The 21,924-nt window shown below is 38.4% G+C and overlaps 1 protein-coding gene and 1 pseudogene across 2 annotated transcripts in view; one reads left to right on the top strand and one right to left on the bottom strand.

Annotated features, from left to right (window-relative positions):
* Nucleotides 1-1,494: 1,494 nt before the first annotated feature.
* LOC124087167 (barrier-to-autointegration factor-like) lies at nucleotides 1,495-7,922 on the bottom strand (annotated as a pseudogene).
* A 36-nt stretch (nucleotides 7,923-7,958) lies between these two features.
* The window catches only part of Ipo8 (importin 8), a 72,906-nt gene continuing 58,940 nt past the window's right edge, over nucleotides 7,959-21,924 (top strand). The window contains exons 1-2 of one of the 2 annotated variants that reach the window (XM_046435894.2): nucleotides 7,959-8,174; nucleotides 14,534-14,615. In XM_046435894.2, the coding sequence (XP_046291850.1) occupies nucleotides 8,091-8,174; nucleotides 14,534-14,615 (166 nt within the window). In that variant the 5' untranslated portion in view covers nucleotides 7,959-8,090. The remainder of the gene's footprint in view (nucleotides 8,175-14,533; nucleotides 14,616-21,924) is intronic. The other variant, XM_058576427.1, reaches the window with a different exon arrangement.

Genomic DNA, 21,924 nt, shown 5'->3' with positions numbered 1-21,924 from the left:
TGGCATGTTACATCCTTCATGAACCACCCGAGCCGGATTCATTTGAGGTTGTCATAAAGTAGTTCCTCATAGGTGCTGAAGCTGAGGCAAGGGACATCTCCTTTCTCACTGTGGAATGAGGAAAGCTTGAGGCAATGAAGAAACAACATTTTGAACAACAACAACAAAAAAACTTATTTGAAAGTAGATATGTCATCTTTTTGTCCCAGTTAATACTACTATCTTTAGTTTCAACCTTCCCACCACTACTACCATTGTAGTCTCTGGAAAAGTAACTTTCTGGCTTCTGTTGAGAAACTGTAATGCTGCCCTACATATGTCACTCATTTTTCCCTTTTTTTTAGTTTTCTTTAACTGGGAGGTTTGTTACATTCTTTTAGGGAAGTCTACTTGGGTGCGATTTTAAAGGAGATTTCTGTTGACTTCCATTAACAAAATATTAAAGATCTGTGTTGGGGATGTGGCTCAAGCGGTAGCGCGCTTGCCTGGCCTGCGTGCTGCCTGGGTTCCATCCTCAGCACCACATACAAACAAAGAGGTTGTGTCTGCTGAAAACTAAAAAATAAATATTAAAAAAATTCTCTCTCTCTTTAAAAAAAATTTAAAAAAATAAATAAAAGGTACATGCTTAAAAAAAAGAAAGAAAATATTGAAGATCTTACATTTTCAGGAGGTACCCGTGTGCACTTGATATGTCAGGTGCTATGACTTAGAGCTACGCCAAGATAGACACTTTGGGAATAGAGATGTTTTAAGAACCAACTTCACAGCACTCCCTTACAGACTGTTTAATGTGGTCTAAAAGATGAATTATTGAGTTTATAGATAGGATTTTTATACATTGTTTTAAAAACTTTTTTTTTGGGGGGGGTAGTGATGAATGGAGAGCATGCCTTTATTTTATTTGTTTATTTTTATGTGTTGCTAAGGATCAAACCCAGTGCCTCACATGTGCTAGGCAAGCACTGTGCCCACTGAGCTACAGCCCCAGCCCTATGCATTGGTTTTGAACTCCTATTTCTCTTTTACCTTATGGACTAGATTCAAACCTGCTAATATAGACCAACGGATGAGCTGCTGCCAGCAGATGGGGAGCACAGCTGTGTGATATTCCGTTTAGATGACTAAAATGTTAAATCTCAAAAAAGGCCATAGTGGCAGTGCGTGGGCTAACAGTTGCTTTCTGTAATTTGAGCTGTAATCATGCCAGTTCTTCTCACGCTATGCTGTATTCTAGGGTAATGCCATCATGTCCTTGATGTCAACTACTCTATGTACACAAATGACTCATGTCTCTCTGTCCCTTTATTTCTTCCTCTTCTCCATCATCATTTCCTTCTTCCTCCCCCAGCTTTTTTATAAGTACAGATGTGGTTTCAGGTTATGCACTGGAGTTCACCAGCTGTATAAACTATAAGCATTCCTGCTGCAGTCCGGCTGCAGCAAAATAACCGGGGGGGGGGGGGGGGGGGGCGAACAACTTGTGTACGTTGATACAGCAGGAGTAGGAGCCGTTTATTGCAGGACAGGAGCAGTATTTATACATTCCACACAGCTTATCTAATTAGCATAAACTAGATACATCAGTCAACCAATAAGGAATCTCCACACTTAATGGCTGGCTTTTGTTACTTCTCAAACCACTCCCTCTGGCATTTTGCCAGGCACCATCCAGACTTGTTTATGAACTCTAACATTCCCCTGGCAAAATGCCAGGTGTTATTTTGACTTGTTTACAGACTCTAACACATTCCTACTTCATAATGTCCGAAGGTAACCTCATCTTTCCTCCAAAATGTATTTTCCATTTCCCCTGGCTAATGACTTCCATAGGTCATCAAAGCTTAAAACTTTAGCATCATTCTTGACTTCCCTTAGGTAATTTTGTGTACCTAATCAGTCACACATCCTTGTTGATTCTACCTGCAAAGTGTCTCATATTTTTCTTACCTTCATTCCTACCGTGGACATCCTGTTTCAGACACATTGTTATCACACATGCATGCATTTATGTATTCAACTAGTACTTACTGGTTGTGTATTTTGTGAGGCTGTTTTATGTCTTATTCAGTGAAGTCTGAATAAGATGTTTTTTCTTCTTTCTTTCTTTCTTTTTTTTTTTGGTACCAGGGATGAAACTCAGGGGCACTCGACCACTGAGCCACATCCCCAGCCCTATTTTGTATTTTATTTACAGACAGGGTCTTGCTAAGTTGCTTAGCGCCTCGCTTTTGCTGAGGCAGGCTTTGAACTAGTGATCCTCCTGTCTCAGCCTCCCACCCTGCTGGGATTATAGGCATGAGCCACTAGGCCCAGCATTCTTCCTTCCTTTTAAAGAGATGGCAATAGTGGTTAAGATTTATTGAGCATTTCCCATGGGCAGCAGTACTTATTTAGTCTTCACAATAACTCTTAGAAGCAGATGAGGAAACAAGTGCTAAGAGATGAGGCATATCTGCAAATTATAACAAGACAATATAGGTGACTCAAGGTACTGAGACCAAAGTGAGGTCATCAGGAAATATAGAAATCCTTTCACGCAAAGTAATACAAAAAGAAAGGACTCAGAACAATGAACCACATGTAACAGGGAGCAAAACACACGTAAAGAAAATTTAGAGCAGAATCTGAGAGGCTATATCTTTATCCTGATTGATCTTTACCTATTACCTTGGTGACCCCAAATTTGATAGTTTTTTTTGGTCTTCACTGAGTGTGCACTAAAGCATAAAAAGTTTTCATGGGATGGCTGGGGCTGTAGCTCAGTGGCAGAATGCTTGCTTGAATGTGTGAGGCACTGGGTTCGATCCTCAGCACCACATAAAAGTAGACAAAACATAAAAGTATTGTGTCCATCTACAACTACAAAAAATTTTTTTGAAAAGGTTTTCATGGGAAAATTGACTTTTTGGTTATGTATTATTTTAATTAATTTAATATTTGAGTTGGGATCAAACTCAGGGCCTTCTGCATGCTAGGCAAGGTCTCTTCCAATAAGCTACATCCCTAGCTCTAGTTTAAAATTTTGTTTTGAGATAATTGAAGGTGCACATTCAGTTGTAGGAAATAATACAAATATATCTCATGTATCCTTTATCCAGTTTCTTTCATGGTAATATCTTGCAAAACTATAGTACAATATTATAACCAGGATACTAATAGATACAGTTAAGATACAGAACATGTCATATATAACTAAGAACTAATAATTTTTTTAAAAAAAGATACAGAACATTTCTATTATTACAAGAATCTCTCAAGTTGCCCTTCATAAGCCTCCAGAAACTACTGACTTGATCTTTCTATATATTTTAATTTTAAGGATTTTATGTAAATGGAATTAGAAAATACACATTATTTTGCCCCCCTTTTTTGTGTGTAGTTCTGGGGATTCAGCTGAGGGCATCTCCTATTGCTGTCAGTGCTTTACCCTTGAGCTATATTCACAGCTCAATACATATCCTTTGACCTCTTTCGCTCAATATAATTCTCTACAGATCATCCAGGTTGTTGCATGTATCATTCCTTTTTTTTTGCTCAATAGTGTTCCAAGGCATAGATGTATCACAGTTTAACCATTTTCCCATTGAAGGACATCTGTATTGTTTCTAGTTTTTAGCTGTAATGAGGAGAACTGCTATTAATAGGTGCTTCTCCCCCAGCCCACCAGTGATAGAGATTAAACCTAGGGCTTGAGTGTGGGCTCTGCCACTGAGCTACCCCAATTCTCTCAGTGAGACAGGGTCTCACTGTGTTGCCCAGGCTGGCCTCATGATCCTCTTGCCTCAGCCTCGCAACACAGGGCACCATTCCCAGCTTACCTGCAAGTTTTACATGAGCACAAGCCTTCATTTCTCTGACAAATGCTCAGGAGTGCAATTTCTGGGTCATGTGGAAGTTGCATGTTTAGTTTGTGTGTGTGTGTGTGTGTGTGTTTGGGGGTACCAGGGATTGAACTCAGGGGCACTTGACCACTGAGCCACATCTCCAGCCCTATTTTGTATTTTATTTAGAGACAGGGTCTCACTGAGTTGCTTAGCGCCTCCCTTTTGCTGAGGCTGGCTTTGAACTTGGCAATCCTCCTGCCTCAGCCTCCCGAGCAGCTGGGATTATAGGTGTGCACCAGCGCCCCCAACCGCCCCTGTTTTTTAAGGCCAATGACTTTATTGATCTAAAAACTTTACAAGGACAGTGATTTATGCCATAAAAGGCACCAAATGGAATCAAACAGACCAGAAGTGAAAGTTGGGGTGAGGGAAGGGGCCAAAAGCCCAATCAGAAAAGTTTGGTTAAATGTTTCCATGAAACTAGCAGGGGAAGGAGGAAGGCAGATGCATGCAAGAGCAATAATTCCAAAAAGATAGAAATGGTGAGGGGAGAGAACTCTGAGAGACCCTGAAGTACAACAATAGGAATCTTTTCCTTTGTAGAGGACAAGGAACCCCCACTCAGCTGCCAACTCTGGACATTCAATGGGGTTGGGAACTGAGGGTTCTCCAGAGCACATCACAAGAAGGCATCACACCATTCTTGAAAGCACCCAAAGCAGTCCTGGGACTCTTTTTTGGCCTTGGAGCCCCATTTCCTTCAGCCATTCTGGAAGAGATCTTCATCTTTCTTTAGCACCCAAAACTAGGACCACATATGTCTTATGAAAGTCCTTTTCCTCCAGCTTCTTGTCCAGGACTTACTCAATCCCGGCCAGGCTCCCCACTGGCATTCCCTCCATAGACTTTGACACGAAATCTCTGTGCTTTTGTGGTGCTGCCATCGTGATCAGGCTTAATAGGCAGCTCCTGCTCCCATAATGGCCCCTTTTACCACTCGGCTGCTCCAGCCAGTACTTCAAACCACTAGAATTTTTCTGTCTCCTCTCCTTTTACATTATTGAAATAACTACATCAAGTCTCCCTACTCCCGACCATCTTCTTTAATGGTGTCAAAATTCATTTTCAGACATGGGCCAAAAAATTTTTGAAAGATGACATATCTTGGTATAAATGTAGTAGGCATTTGGATTCATCTAAGTTAAAGAAAGAGACATTGGTTAGAACTTTTGTGAATTGTCTCTATTAAGTTTATGGTTAAAGTTATACAAGTAGATGAAATGACTCATGCAGTGTGGGTGGAAGAGAAAGAAAGGAACTGAGTCCAGAGACCATTCATACTTAAGAGTTGGGTAACTGAGTAATCAAAGGGCTAGGATATACTTTGGAAAGTAAAACAAGAAGTGAGACATTAGCAAAAGAGCATATAATACAGTGTTATATGCCAGATGAGAGACAATTTAATTGGAAGACTAAAAATATATCTTGCATTTGGTAGCTAAAGGGATGAGTGTTCATTTTTGCTTGGCAGTTTCAGTAGAAATGCAGGCAGAAGACCAGGGATACCTACTTGAAGCATGAATGGGAAATAAAGTGGAGGTAATGAATGAAGCGATTCTTTGAACGTAAAGTGAAAAGAATAAGCAATAATTAGAGAGTATTAATGGAAAAAAATGATTTTTTTTTTTAAAAAACTGGAGGCCAATGTTTTAGGATAAAGTTGAATTACTGGGGAGAATACCCCCAAAATATAGGAAAAAATCTTATAATTAGTCATGTAATAATACCCCAAATTTATCTTAATGAAAAATTATACAAAAGAAAGGAGAGATTTAAGGAGAAAGGTTCTGGAAGAGATGGGAGAGAGGATTTGGTTCAGACTGGTGGGAGGGAGGTGGAGAGGGGTAAGCTGAGATTAATTTGTGTTTGGTGAGTTCAGCCTAATGGCTTTCCTCATCCTTGGGGTAGTGGGTTTGAGAAGAGTCCTGAGGGTTGGAGCAGTCATTGAAGAAATGAGAGATGGTGCTGATTAATCACAAGGAATAGGATTGTTGAGTCTGAGGGAAAAAAACACGTTTTTAGTGTTGTCAGTTTGTATAGTGTGGCCAGGGTGGGCTTGAGAAATTAAATTGGGAGTTTAATAGCAGAAGAGGATGTGGAGTCAGGAGTGGATAGTCTAAGAGAACTGAAGTAGTGATTGTGAAGCCAGAATTAGACAGGCAGTCAGCATAGATAGGTAAATTGAGTCAAGTGGGATCAAGGAGGCCAATTTTGAGTGAGTCCAGGAAGTTGGAGACTCCCCTGAAGGATTGAAATGTTAATTTCTACAGAGCCCTTCCATCACCCTTATCTAGAACCTGCCCCTGCTCCAACCTGTTGCCAAGGTAACCGCCCTACAGGGAGCTATAAGGTTGTTAATGTGTCCTTAGTTGCACCATTCTGCCTTTCCCCCTTCATCCCACCCGTTTCCACCTTTTGGCCATCCCACCAAGGATTTCCTAGGCCTAATCCTGTATGCAGGAAGGAGAGAGATAAGGGGAAGAGGGCAGAACAAAGGAAGCTCAGGACTTATAAAAAGGGCAGAACACCTCGATTCTGGGGACAGGATATTGCTATGGCCCCCTTCTCCCTCCCTATGTTCCTCCTATGTTATCCCTTTCTAAACAAACCCTGCTTTATATGCTTGCCTCCAGAGTGCTTCTCCAATGTTCAAATATCAAATGTGGGGGAGCAGAATTCGTGGCAGATAACCAGTAGTATCAATTGGGTTGGAAAAAAGGTGTAGAATTATTGAGCAAGAGAAATATGGAACAACACTTCCTGGCTAGAAAAGATGATATTGGAGTTAAGATTTCAGATGTAAAGAAGCTTGAGATAATCATGAGGTCCAAGAGAGAGAGAGAATGCCACAATGAAAGAGATGAAAGCCATTGTTTCAAAGGACCCTACAGTGTTAAGGAATTTGTTTTTTATCTTAGAATTTATGGAAAGTCAAAGAAGGGATAGGACCATATTAACCTCTCAGAAACCTTACTCTGATGGTACTGTGGATAATGAATTAAAAGAGGGGCAACACTCAAAGCAATCAGAGACAAGTTCATTACTTCTGCACCCAGCTGAAGGGACTTGTTTTAGATAAGTTTTCTGCCACATTTTCTACCCTCTTCATTAAACCCAGTTAATTGAACCAATCAATCTTGATTTTGTGCTCCTGGAAAGACCACCATCCCTCAACTGTATTTTGCTCACAGCCATCTTTACTAAATGTAATTAAAACTCTTTTCTGGGCTAATTTCAGGAAAAATTTGCTCTATATTCTTATGTCATTAAAGTTATGGGGCCAGGTACGGCTGTTGTAATTGGAAATAGTGTCACCCTGTTCTTGCCATTCACTATTTTTCTGAGAGTCTCTGGAATTTTTTTTCTGAAAAATCTCAGCCATAGACTTTCCCTGTGTTTCCTCACGCTGAAAATATACTTCATATGTTTATATTTGTCTTTCCTAGCAGGTCCTGAATGCCTTTATATTAAACTGTATCGAATTCATCTTGTTATAACGTGGTACTTAGACATCCTAGAATTCTGGATCCGAAATATAAGTTTAACAAATGTTCGGTGAGTGAGTCAATGAATGAATGATGACTCCCATAATAGACTGGGATGCAACTCTGTCCTCCTGGCGGCTACGTAATCTTAAGGTCCCAACAAGTCTGTTCTGGAATAGGTTTAGCTGCAATGCCCAAGCAGTTTTCGGACTAACAGAAAGTGTCACTCCACTAGATCCGCTTCATTTGGAAGTGGCTGTAAGAGGACACTAGCAAGCTTGTTTCCCCCGAGGCTGTTTTCCGTATAGCAGCATGGCAGCTGCCTTCCTGAACTCGGCCGCACGTTCCCTCTGCGGGTAGAAGTTGAAAGCTCTGTCCGTACAGTATCATGGCGCCGCCCGTGGGAGCCGGTCACAGCATCACGCCCGGGGGAAGAGGCCGCCGTAAAGGAGGCGCCGCTTCCTCTTCTTACTTCTCCCGCCTCCCACCGGCTGTCGTAAAAGGGTGAATGGAGAGCGAGTTGTGGGGGGGAAAGAGGGAGGACAGGGGGCGCGGAGTCAGAGTGGCGCAGCAAGTGGCTGCAGGTGGCGACCGTGGCGGGGGTTGGGGAGTGAGGTAGTCTAGGCGTCGCGGAGGAGGAAGGTGAGAGGGTCCAAATAAAACTAAATCTGCAGTCTGGCCTACTGGTTCGGGGGCCGCGGAGCCCCCACCCGGGGAGATGGACCTCAACCGGATCATCCAGGCGCTGAAGGGCACCATCGACCCGAAGCTTCGGATTGCAGCAGAGAACGAGCTCAACCAGGTGAGAGCGGGCCTTCGGCGCCCCGCTGCCGCCGGAGCGGAGCCCCCAGCCGGATTGCCAGCTCTCCCCGCTCGACGCCCTTCGTCTCTACCCCCACCCGGGCTCGGGACCCCGGCGCTCCCTCGGCCTGTCCCGCCCCGGGTCCAGTGGAGCAGCATGGCACTCCCCCGGGGTCTTTGCGGAACAACTCACGCACCTGTTGGTCACCTTTGCATCTTTTCGTGTCGCCTTCCTTCCCAGTGCAGTTTGTCAACCCCACTTGGTCCAAATAGAGAAGCTTTTGCAATCTTTGCCGGTGTCTTCAGGGTGGGAAGCTTTTCCGTAAGCGCTCTGAAATTGGGGACGCGGTTGGGGGAAATTCACTTCATATTCAAAGCCGAGTTAGCTTTTCTCCAGACCCAACCCTTTTTAGGTGTTGCTGTGGGAAACCCTGCCCATCGCCTGCTTCTGTGGGGTTGGCACGGACTCTTTTGTCAAAGAGTGGCAAGAGTTTTGTTGGAGCGCTGGGCATTGCTGTCGGGAGAGTGCTCTGAGAAGAAAGGGCAGTTTTCATGTGCTTTACCAAAGGCACATCCCCTAATCGCGTCTGGAGGGATTTCTTTAAAATGCTAAAATGTGTAAGAATTTCTTCTATTCGACTTCAGGTGTTCTTCCTAACCAACCTTGGCTTTGTTACAGTGTTATCCCCAATATTCCAAAAACTTAATGATCCCGGACTCTAACGTATTTCTTCCTTCATACCTGTAACACTGAACCATAGACCTGTTACTAAAAAGTACAAATGATACCTACTCCTAGGATGAGGTGACCATTGTTTGAAGTTCTAACAATCCTTAAAATATAAAGGAATATTCTCAAATTAATTACTCCCAAGGTATTTGCTCAGGACCAGCACATCAACATCCTCTGAGAATTTATTGAAAGTGCAAGTTATGGGGTTTCTTCCCAGACGTAAAGGGAAATTATGGGCGTGGGAACCAATTGTGTTTTAACTAACTCACCAGGTGATTCTTTTCCTTCTAAAATGTGATAAAGTCTGTCCTAAGTAAATGTTTCTGTTGGGGTTAATTTTAAAAAGCAGATGAGAGTTGTGAGTCTTTGAAAGGAATTATCTTAATGGGAAATCTGTGTGGAGTTCTGAGTAGACTGAAACCAGGATTCCCAAGCGATAAAAGGGATTGTGAAAATACTATGAAGATGAGAGATTGTATTAAAACCCAAAGGGGATGTGTCAGGACCATCACTCAGGATAAAGTTAAAGTCAGCACCTGCTTTGCAGAGTAGAAGGACTGCATGCTGATTAGCTGGAAGAATAGTAATCCAGGGGTTGGTTAGGAAGAACAAAACAAGAGCTGAACTTGCAATTTTCTAATATGAACAGGAGAGTTAGCTTGTTTGTGACCCCCCTTCTCCTCATCACAGACCATTTCCAGTGCAACTTCTTAAGGTACCTTATTTATGCTTGAGGCCCTTTGTTCATCCCTAGCACTGCAAAACCAAAACCAAATCACTACCACCAACAACAGAAAACTCTATAAATAAATAAATAAATGTATGTAGATTATTGCCATGCCACTCATTTAGCATTTGTTTTGTATGGTGTTTTGCATTGCAATATATCCACACTAAGTTTTTTGGAATTGCCTTTAAGTAGAAGGCCACCATATAATGTTACTTAACCTTATAGTAAAACACGGTTTAGCCAGACATGGTGACACACATGTGTAATCCCAGCTATTTGGGAGGCTGGAGGCAGAAGGATTGCATGTTTTAGGCCAGCCTGAGCAATTTAGTGAGACCTTGTCTTAAAATAACAAGGACTAGAGATGTAGTGCAGTGGTAGAGAATCCCTGGGTTCAATCCCCAGTATGGAAAACAAAAACACACATGGTTTATGGTGTTTGGGTTTTGTATGCTTGTCCATTACCACCACTGTAACTTCCTGCTTTGCTGGATAAACTGGTGGGTAATCTATCATAAGTATTTAGGTTCTCCTCTTAAAATTTTGTGTTTTTAAAATTTTTATTTTCATAGTACTGAGGATCCAACTCCGGGTTCCTGCACATGCTAGACAAATCCTCTACCATGGAGCTAGATTCTAGTTCCCAGCTCATTAATTTTAGTCTAGACTGCCCCACCTCAGCAAATATGCTTTGCTTAGGAAATGGGGGTAGCTTCTACAGTGTACTGATTTATCTGTCAATTGCTTTAAGAGTAAGTAGCTTCAGCATAACAACCTAAGGTCTAAGAGATAAATTCTTATTTGGAAGCTATGTTTTCTTAGGCCAGCATTTTTCTCTTAGCAGTGACTGGTTCTCTGTTGGTGATATTGTTTCTATGGAAAACGGATTTTTGAGTCTTTTTTATTAAAAATGAATGCTGTACACCTTCCTCACTGTCTCTCCACCAGAAGTCCCTTTAGCAGCAGCATAGAGGAGTATGGTTGGGTAGATGTCTTGCTTCTGTAACTCATCCAGAAAGATGTTGTTGTCCTTTTTTTTTTTTTTTAAATACCTTTGTTTTTATTTATTTTTATGTGGTGCTGAGGATCGAACCCAGGGCCTCACACGTGCTAGGTGAGTGCTCTACTGCTGAGCCACAACCCCAGCCTCAAGATGTCTTCTTTTGAGCTGGGGTTGTAGCTCAGCAGTAGAGTGCTTGCCTAGCACACATGAGACCCTGGGTTTGATTCTCAGCACCACATAAATAAATAAATAAAATAAAGGTATTGTGTCCATCTACAACTAAACATTTTTTAAAAAGTTGTCTTTTTAAAAAAATTATCCTCCACATGTTTTTCTTTTCTTTTCTTTCTTTTTTTTTAAGATAGAGAGGGAGGGAGGGAGAGAGAGAGAGAGAGAGAATTTTTTTAAATATTTATTTTTTAGTTTTTGGCGGACACAACATCTTTGTTTGTATGTGGTGCTGAGGATCGAACCCGGGCCGCACGCATGCCAGGTGAGCACGCTACCGCTTGAGCCACATCCCCAGCCCAACTCCACATGTTTTTCAGTAGGGAAATAAAGATAATTTAATTGCCAAATTTTGGAATCTCCATTTTCCATGGAACTGTGTGTGTGTGTGTGTGTGTGTGTAAGCGCGCGCGCATGCCTGCATATTAATGGGATCTACACCCAGTAGATCCCTAGTAACTAATCTACACCCAGTAGCTACACTCCTCGCCTATTTTTATTCCTCTTTTAGAGAGTTTGTTTATATGAATGACAGATATATTTACAGAATTATATTGTAGGCATTGGTATAAGATTCTTCTCCCATGGAGCTTACATGTTAGTGAGAGATACAGGCAAGCAAATATATAATTTCATGCTAATAAAGCCTGAGAAAGTGTGTTGGAATGTATGCATAGGGTAGTCATTCTCTGAGGAATGACATTGAATAGACATAGATGTTGTGAATGAGTGAGCTAAGAGAATTGGGAGAGGAGCAGAGGGAATAGCAAGTTCAGAAAAGGCCCTCAACCTGTCATTTTAGAGGACTTGAAAGGTAAATGTAGTCAGAGCAGTGAATCAGAGAATGGGAAAAATCAGGCTTTTGCTTTATAGGAGTTCTCATAAAATACGGAAGATAGCTAAGCAAGAAAACAGTGTTCAGTGAACTTCACAGATTCAAAGTAAACATCCTTAAGAAATTATGAGGAAATCAGTTATCCCATTTATTTATTTATTTAAATATTTATTTATTTTTTAGAAACTTGAAGCCCAAAGGAGGACAAAGAAATTGAGTAATATTTGTGAGGCAAATAGTGTGAGAATATACCAGAATTTACTGCTGAATGTTTTATCTGGCCAAATTAACATACATTGAAACAAAGCTAAAAGGAGAAGACAAAGTTTCTGAAGTTCTTTAAAATGTAAACAGTTGAAAAAAGAGAAGTTCCAACTGTGGCAACAATGCTGAAATTAATTTCAAATAAGTAGCATTATCTAAGTGTAAAGGTTATGTTGTTTTTATGTGTAGGAAGATTTTTTAAAAAAGTAACCAATTAGTTTTATGATTAAAGTAAATGAAATTTTTTTTTGGACTGGGGATTTAACCCAGGAGCATTTAACCACTGGGCCACATCCCAAGCCCTCTTTTTATTTTTCATTTTGAGACAGGGTCTTGTTAAGTTGCTTTAGGGCTTCACTCTCAAAACTTCTGATCCTCCTGCCGTTGCCTCCTGAGCTGCTGGGATTACAGAAGTGTGCCACTGTGCCAGCACAAATGAATTATTTTATAATGTGTATGTAGAGAGATATAGAAGATGGTGCTAAATCTATATTAATTTTGCCACTTGTAAACTATAGTTAAATATGTTTCTTTAAGAATTGAAATTTTGGGGCTGGTGTTGTTGCTCAGTGGTAGTGCACTTGCCTAGCAGGCGCGAGGCCCTGGGTTCGATCCTCAGCACCACATAAAAACAAATAAAGGTATTGTGTCCAACTACAACTAAAAAAAAAAAAAAAAAAAAAAAAAAAATTTTTGTAGTTTCAATTACGAAAATGAATTTCCCTTAAGTATGATAGATTTAAGATTTTTTTTTTTTTAAATATTTATTTTTTAGTTCTCGGCGGACACAACATCTTTGTTGGTATGTGGTACTGAGGATCGAACCCGGGCCGCACGCATGCCAGGCGAGCGCGCTACTGCTTGAGCCATATCCCCAGCCCCTTAAGATTTTTTAAAAAAAATTTTTAGTTATAGATTGACAATACCTTTATTTATTTATAAATCTTTCGAACCCAGTGCCTCTCACATTCTAGGCGAGCACTCTACCACTGAGCCACAACCCCAGCCCCACATTTAAGATTTTAAAGACTATACAGGATGAAAGGAAGAATAATTATAAGATAATACAAAATTTTACTGAAGTATTTGGGAAAGCACAAAAATGTACTTGAATGGAAAAGATGTTGTTTTTCTCCAAACTTATTTTTAATCATATTTACCTTAAATGCTACTTTATAAATAAAATAATAGAAAAGGTGATTAAATAAATGAGTGTATGCACAAACCCAGCTGTATCTTCAAAGGGATGATACCAGAGATTCAAGCTCCCAGGAAAACGTAAGCTAGACAGACTCTTTGGGGCATTGTCTGGTTTGGCTTCAGTGAGAATTTACAATTCTTTTCTGGGATTTTCAGTGGGCAAATCCATTTATGGGCTCTGGGAATGTACAGGGTTGTGAAGGTCCAGATACTAAACATCTATGCAGAGCATGGCCAAAAGGAACCGGCTGCTCTGTTTCGTTTCTTTTTGCTTCTAAGGTTACCAATGGCCAAACTCAGGAGCAGGTTACTGGTGTAGAGCATGTCTGGGGTGTGAAGTGACTCAAGCAGCAGGGCAGAGAAGAAACTCCATCAGCACAGGCTCCCTTAGGCATTGTTAAGTTTAAAAGATGCTATAGCCTCAGAGGACAGCTGGCAATGACAGCTCTCAACCCTGTCTTGTGAGTCACACTGTTCAATTTGGACTGGCTCTTCTCCATAGCTTAGGCATTATTTAACATTGTCTGGTTCATGGTACTGGATATCCAGTTTTCTATAGCTGATGTTTTCTTGATTTGCGTTTGTCAAAAAATAACAAACAAATTAACATATAAATAATCTGAGAATAAACACTTGTGATGAGTTATTCAGAGACTTCAAATCCATAAATAGCTTTTAGACTTTATTGAGAAAAAGTGAAAATTTCACCTACAAAAAGATAAATGGAGTAAGGAATTTGTAGAAGCAATTAGTTCCCAAACAAAACAATAGCAACCACAAAAAGTCTCCTTAGTAATAGAGGAAATATAACTTAAAGTATTAAAAAGTTTTAAAGTTTCAAAGAAATGGTTAATACTGTACCTACACTGCTTACATGGACACTTGTATATGTGGGCTTTTGCATATTTTTTGTGGAAAGCATTTTGGCAGCATATGTCAAAAATCATAAGTGCCTCCTGGCAGGGTGGTGCACATCTGTAATCCCAGTGGCTCTGGAGGCTGAGGCAGGAGGATCTTGAGTTCAAAGCCAGCCTCAGCAAAGATGAGGTTCTAAGCAACTCCATAAGACCTTGTCTCTAAATAAAATACAAAATAGGACTGGGGATGTGGCTCAGTGGCCGAGTGCCCCTAAATTCAGTACCTAGTTAAAAAAAAAATCATAAGTGTTCACACTTTTATTTATGAGCTTATTCTAAGAAATTGTCTTTTGACTTGAAGTATCTTAATAATCTTCATTTTGCCATGGAGAATTTGTTTTATATTAGCAGTTTTTCTTTTATCTGGATGATAAGGTATTCATTAACAGGTGCTAATAGATATTTATTGACATTTCCCTCTTTTTATAAAACTATTCTTTGTCATTTCAGTCTTACAAGATTATCAATTTTGCCCCCAGTTTACTTCGGATTATAGTCTCTGACCATGTGGAATTTCCAGTACGCCAGGCAGGTGAGTTTTTTTTTTTTTTTTAATACTTTAAAAATTGATTTATAGGTGAAAATAGAATGAGAATTTTATTTTAATTCTAAATATAATTTCTTGAAAAAGTAGGAAGCACATCTACGTATTTCTAAGGCATAAAAATTTACCTTTTTTTCCCCCTGAAAACTTAAAGGTAAATACTAAACTCTCAAATAGCTCCCCCCGCCCCCCATGCTCTACCCATCAGTTCCTTGCCTTTGTTACAATATCAGTTTCCCACTTAGTTTTCCCAGTTTTAATTGCTTATCTCCCTAATTTCTTATGATTCCTGATAGCTTCACCTTTGGACCCACAGATTAAGACCATGAGTTTATGTATCTGAATTCAAGCTCTAATTATGTGTCAAATGATGTTGGTAATTGTCACACAGATGTTCCTAACCAGATGTTTGGAGAGCTGGACTTTTTTGTTTTAAACACAAATTTATTCTTAAGTCTGGGATTTTATGTAATTGCTTAATGCACTTTTTTTTTTTTTTTTAAAGTGGGCTTATCATTAGAGCTCAAAGGTTAAATATTGAGAAAGCCTTGGAATATCACAAGTCCTTGGAATATCCGGAAAAGATAATAATTACAAACTAACGGGTAAAATGACAATAGCTAATTTAAAAAATAAGTGTATTTAAAAGCCTTATGTTAGTGATATATTTAGATGTCCCTCCACTAATGATGGATTCCCTTCTGATAAACCCATTATAAGTTGAAAACATTGTTAGTTGAAAAATAATAAGTCAAAATTGCATTTGATTCAGGACATGGTGGTACATGCCTGAAGTCCCAGTGACTCGGGAGGATGAGGCAGGAGGATCACAGGTTTGAGGCCAGTCTCAGCAATTTAGTGAGGCCCTAAGTAATTTAGTGAGACCATGTCTCAAAATAGAAAATGAAGGTGTCTGGGGATGTGGCTCAGTGGTTGAGCGCCCCTGGGTTCAATCCCTGGTACCAAAAAACAAACAAACAAACAAATAAATTGCATTTGATGCACCTAATCTACTGAACACCATAGCTTAACAACACAGTATACTCTTGAGTTTCTGTTGTTTACCCTCATGATCTCTTGACTGTGGTTGCTTAGCATCATGAGAAAATATCTTGCAACATATTGCTAGCCCCAGAAAATATCAAAATTCAAAATTTCAAGTATGGGTTCTATTGAATGCATACTTCTTTTGCATCATTCTAAAGTTAAATAAGCATGCATTGAACCACGATAAGTCATCTCTATTCATTATAAGTGATCTGAGCAATGAAGAAGAATACAAAGAAGAAAGTAAAATTATCCAATATTCATCATTCAGAAATGACCCTCATTGACATTAGGTGAACATTAGTGTTGCATGTGTTCAGGTACAAGGGTTGAAGAATAGTTTCATAGAAATTGAATTATAATCTACATGCTGATCAAAGTATTTAATTTCACTTGGACAAAAAATAAAGAAGGAATAATTAAATTCTGGGACTATGTTTATGAAAATATAGTTATGTGTTGCCTGATGATGGGGACATGTTTTGAGAAATGTGTAGGCAGGCAATTTATTTATCACTGTTCAAATATCATAGCATCTACCTAAACAAACCTGGACAGGATGGCTTCCTACACATCTAGGCTTTGTGGTATTTATCTTTGGAAAAGTGGTTGATTGTCGTAATGACTGAAATGTCATTATGTGGAACATAACTCTATATGATTTCCTACAAGATTGCTTTGTGGTTTAGATAAAAAAGAAAAACCTATGGAAAACATTCATGTTGGAATTATTTATTTTAATAAGGTTTATAAGAATTCTGTAAATGCTTTTTGCAATTTTAGATCTCATTTGTTTAATCTTTGACTTTATAAAGTGGGGCTGTTCTAGGGCTGGGGATGTGGCTCAAGCGGTAGTGCCTTGCCTGCCATGCGTGCGGCCCGGATTCGATCCTCAGCACCACATACAAACAAAGATGTGTCCGCCGAAAACTAAAAAAAATAAATATTAAAATTCTCAAAAAAAAAAAAAAAATTAAAGTGGGGCTGTTCTGAAACAACATTTTACTAAATGAAACCTATTTTAAAAATCCAGGTATTTGTAGGGACATTGTGATGTTCTTATGAAGCTTTTTAAAAATATTTTAAAATATATTGTTTTAGAAGATCTTAAAACAATTTATTACATTAATGTGTTGTTTATATAACATACAAACAAAACACAGAACTTTTACATTAGATTACACTTAACACCACTCTCAAAGATAGCTGCCATCAAATTTGGGGCAATGCTTTAGTTTTTTCCATTTACATTACACATGCTATTTTCAAGTTTCCTTTCTTTCATTAAACCATGTACCTTGGAGATTATTCCATGTTTGTGTACACACGCATTCTTCATTCTTATAGTGACTCAGTAGTATTTCATTGTGTAGAACTGTCATGGTTTATTTAAACAATTTGATATTGACAGACATTTCCCTCATTGTCCTTTTTTGTTGTTAATAGAAGCAGTGCTTAATGAGCATCTTTGAAAATGTACCTCTAGGTATTTGGGAATTTTTATTTTTTAGAATGAATTATTAGGAATGAAATGCTAGGTTAATAGATGTTAAAGATATTAACATTTATAATTTTGAATCCGATCACAAAATTACTTTTGCTTTTTCTTTCTTTTTTAAAATATTTATTTTTTAGTTGGATACTTATTTTGTTTATTTTTATGTGGTGCTGAGGATCGAACCCAGGGCCTCGAACATGGTAGCCAAGCACTCTACCATTGAGCCACAACCCCAGCCCTTGCTTAATTTTGTACCTAAGAGGGTTGGGTGTGTAGCTCAATGGCAGAGCCCTGGCAGGAGGCCCTGGATTTGATCCCCAGCACTGTGGAGGAAAAAATGTGCCTTAGAATGCTAGGTTCCCCATATCCTCACTAACTGTGTGCAACCTTTTTTTTTTTTTTTGTGGTGCTGGGGATTGAACCCAGGGCCTTGTGCATGCAAGGCAAGCACTCCACCAAGTGAGCTATATCCCCAGCCCTGTGTACAACTTTTTAAAAAAATTTATTTTTGTGGTGCTTGGAATACAACCCAGGGCCTCCTGTATATTAGGCAAGTGCTCTACCATTGAGCCATATCTCTAGCTCTACAACTTTGAATCTTAATAACTTAGGTAATGAAGTTTTCATATAAAATATAATCTGTGTGTAAAGGTGCTGTTTTCTTTATAATGTATGTGAATTTTAAATCTTTTAGGTGCAGGACAGTTTGGTTTGGTGATTGATTATTTCCTAATGTATTGGAACAAACTTTCAATCTTAAAGCATCCATTTTTGCCATTGAGTTTGAAATATATTGTATAACATTTTACAGCTATCCTAAAGAATAGTTTATAAATGTTCTTTTCTATTTAGTCTTTTATTAAAATACAAGGATGCTTTATCACTTTAAGGTGACATCTAGTTAGCCTGTCATTCATCATGATATTAAAAATAGAATGATGTGGTCTTTGTTTTAAAGAAAGATCAGCCTATATAAACTGTTAAAATAAACAAACAAAAAGCAAACAACAGACCAACCAAAAAAAGAAAAATTAAGTGGAAAGATATAGCTCTACATAGCCCTGTTTTTGTAGGAAAACAAATTTATTTCCTTATGAATTGGATTAAGATGTTAGTGTTTTGTTTCTTAGTGCTGGAAAATTTTTTAAAAAATATTTATTCTTAAGTTTTAGGTGGATACAACATCTTTATTTTACATTTATGTGGTGCTGAGGATCAAACCCAGTGCCTTGTGCATGCTAGGCGAGCACTTTACCACTGAGCCACAACCCCTGGCCCCTGGGAAATTTTTTTTTTTTTTTTTAAATTTTCATCTTTTTGGCAGACAATTCTAAAATATTCTTTCTATTATTAAGTAAACTTAGTAGTAAATGTTTGCTTTTAGCTTACTGTGAATTTTCAAGAAATAGGAAAAAAATTAATATTTTAATATTGCCATGTCAAAATAAATTTGGAGGTTTGCTCTATTGCTTTCCTTTCAAAGTATTGATAAGCATAATAATAATATAACCAGATAGTATGCAGAGAAGGAAACTTTTTTTTTTTTTTTTGGTACTGGAGCATTCGACCCCTGAGCCACTTCCCTATCCCTTTTTTTTGTATTTAGAGACAGGGTCTCACTGAGTTGCTGAGGCTGGCTTTCATCTCTCAATCCTCCTGCCTCAGCCTCTCAAGCTGCTGGGATCACAGGAGTGTGCCACCTCGCCTGGGAGGAAGCCTATTTTAAATATAGGATATTGAAGTTGTAGTTTGGAATCTTTCAAGTCACTTTTGTTTTTAAGTGTTCAACTCCTTGTCTCTGAAGAGAAAGAGACCCTTTATTAAAGTTCCTCTAGTAAGTGTAAACTTGGCTTCAGAATGTACTTTTCTTTAATGCATTTTGCAGTTGCTGTGAGAAGAGTAGTTTGTATTTAAAAGTGGAGGTTGAGAGGAATATTATATTGGACCTGAAGAAGTCATCTGCAGTGAATGATGTAGGACCAATCAATTGGAAAAAACAGAAAAAGCTTTTCAGGACCCCCCTCCCCTACCTGCCTGGTTTTCATTCTTCTAGGTTGTTTTCCTTTTTGTATGTCAAAGGGATGGGGTGATGATATTACAATTTATAGTTTTTTATGTATAATTTGTTAAGACTACAGCATTCTAAAATGCAGAAGCTAGTGATAAACAGAAAGATAATGTTTATCATTTCAGAAACATTTCAAAAAGCTCTTTTCTTAAAACTGTTTTATTTGTGGGATGCTTCTCTGCTCTTACTAAAAATCTCTTTAATTTTATTTATAGCTTATACATTTATTATCAGATCTAGCCTTTAACAGATTGAAGTAATAGCAATGGAGAGAAGGGCTACCAAATTATGATGAAGAATGCAAAGACTTAGAAAGATCACCTAAAAAGCATGGCATTCTGCCTCACCGAGTTTATAACAGCACTATCTTGATCCTTTGAGGTTGTGGAGCCCAATTTATTTCTGTAGTTGTGTTTCTGAGTAGAGAGTGAAGTTTAAGTGATGATACATTGTGCTTGCGAAGGAGAGAGGCAGGCAACTGAAAGCCACAATTAGATATTATTTCACCCCAGTTAGAATGGTCATCATCAAAAAGACAAAAAACGGGCTGGGGACATAGTTCAGTGGGAGAGCCCTTACCTAACCTGTGTGAGGCCTTGTGGGATTGATCTCCAGTATTGCAAACAAAGAATAACTAAAAAAGCAAATGCTTCCTTTTCTCTAAAAGGGAGTTCTTACACACTTTTGGTGGGAATGTAAATTTAGTAAAATCACTATGGAAAACAGTATGGAAATTCCTCAAAAAACTAAAAATAGAACTACCATATGATCCAGCTCTGTGCTTCTGGGTATATGTCCAAAGGTGATAAAATTATTATTCCAAAAACATTTGTATTCTCCTGTTTATTTCAGTACTTTTCATAACGGCTAAAATATGAAATCAACTTAGATGCCCTTCAGTGGATGAGTGGATAAAGATCCCCCCCAAATGAAATATTATTCTTCCCTAAAAAGAATGAAATTCTGTCATTTGTAGCAACATGAACAGAACTGGGGGTCATTATGCTAAGTGAAATTAGGCAAACACAGAAGGTCACATACCATATGTTCTCACTCATTTGTGGTAGCTAATAAGTGAGTTTTGTAGAAGAAGAGAATGGAATAGTGGTCATTAGACTTTTGAAAAGTTAGGGTGAAGGGGGGTTAGAAAGAATTTCATTAAGGGGCACCAAAACAGAGTAGAGGAATTACTTCTGGTTCTTCTTTAGCACAATAAGGTAATGATAGATCAAAACAATCTATGACATATTTCAAAATGATTAGAATAGAACAAAATTCCCAGCACGTAAAAGTGAATGTTTGAAGAGATGGAAATACTTATTAAAACATTATGATTAAGGGGCTGGGATTGTGGCTCAGCGGTAGAGCGCTCGCCTATCATGGGCGGGACCTGGGTTCGATCCTCAGCACCACATAAAAATAAAGGCATTGTGTTGTGTCCATTAAAAAAATTATGATTAAAACATTACTTCAGTGTTTATAGCAGCAAAATTCAAAATAGTAAACTATGGAATCAACCCAGGTGCCTATAAATAAATGGGTTAATATAGATATATAGATAGATAATAGACATAGATTGATAGATCTATGTCTATTATCTATCTAATCTATATATCTATATCTATATACCTATAGATATAGATAGATAGGTATATAGATAGATAGAGTTCTTCTCAGCAACAACACAGAATGAAATTATGGCATTTTGCTGGTAAATGGTTGGAACTGGAGACTCTAAAGCTAAGTGAAATAAACCAATCCCAAAAAAACAAAGGCCAGATGTTCTCTTTGATATGTGGATGCAGACTCACAATGGGGTTGAAGGGAGTGAAGGTTCACTAGATTGGAATGGTGACAAAGGAAGGGGGATGGGAATGGGAAAGAATATCTGTATTCATATATGAATATATGACCAGTGTAGTCTATATCATGTAAACCACAACAATAGGAAGTTATACTCCAGTATCTATGATAAGTCAAATGCATTCTACGGTGTCATGAATAACTAAAAAGAACAAATAAAGACATCTCTTATAAAAAAAAAAAGAGTGGGAACAAAATAATTGATTGTATTTATTTTGATAGAAATAAATAGAAAAGAAATAAACAGAAGAAAAATTTCCTGAGATTTTCCAAAAATATTTGAAGGATAGAAATGATGCCAAATTTCCCTATTAGTTATAAGTAATAAATATCTCAAAAGGGTTAAATAAAAATTACCAGTGCTTTAAAAAGCATAAATATTCTAAGATGGTAGTACCAGATAGTAGCCAGTGAAAGAAAATAAACGGAAATACCAGTCTGTGTAAAGGAAAGCAGAGCTTTACCTGTTGTCAGTTCAGTATTAGGCATTATGAAAAGTGTAATTTTGTGATATTAGTGTGTATTTTGTATGGTCTCATTTAGACCACTTGTGTTTTGTCTAAGGATATATCTATATCTATATACATGATTCCTAGATCATTTTTTTTTTTTTTCTGGCTTTTAAGCTCTGGAGTTTGATTTGGCAAAATATTTTCTGCTTTGACTACCTAAAGTGAAACCTTTAAATTCTTACCTATTTCCCCTTCCTAACTTGGCTTTATTCCTGTAAGATTTGCCTTTTCTGCAGGGTGTCATGTTTGGCACTGAAGGGCTTAGCCTTTCCTGCCCTATCCAGCTGAATTAAAACATTTCTTTTGATA

The sequence above is a fragment of the Marmota monax genome, unplaced genomic scaffold (genome assembly GCF_021218885.2).
Source record: "Marmota monax isolate L192 unplaced genomic scaffold, Marmota_monax_Labrador192_F-V1.1 WCK01_AAM20220418_F8-fsc00012, whole genome shotgun sequence".
Taxonomy (NCBI): domain Eukaryota; kingdom Metazoa; phylum Chordata; class Mammalia; order Rodentia; family Sciuridae; genus Marmota; species Marmota monax.
This window is presented reverse-complemented; position numbering and strand designations above follow the sequence as displayed.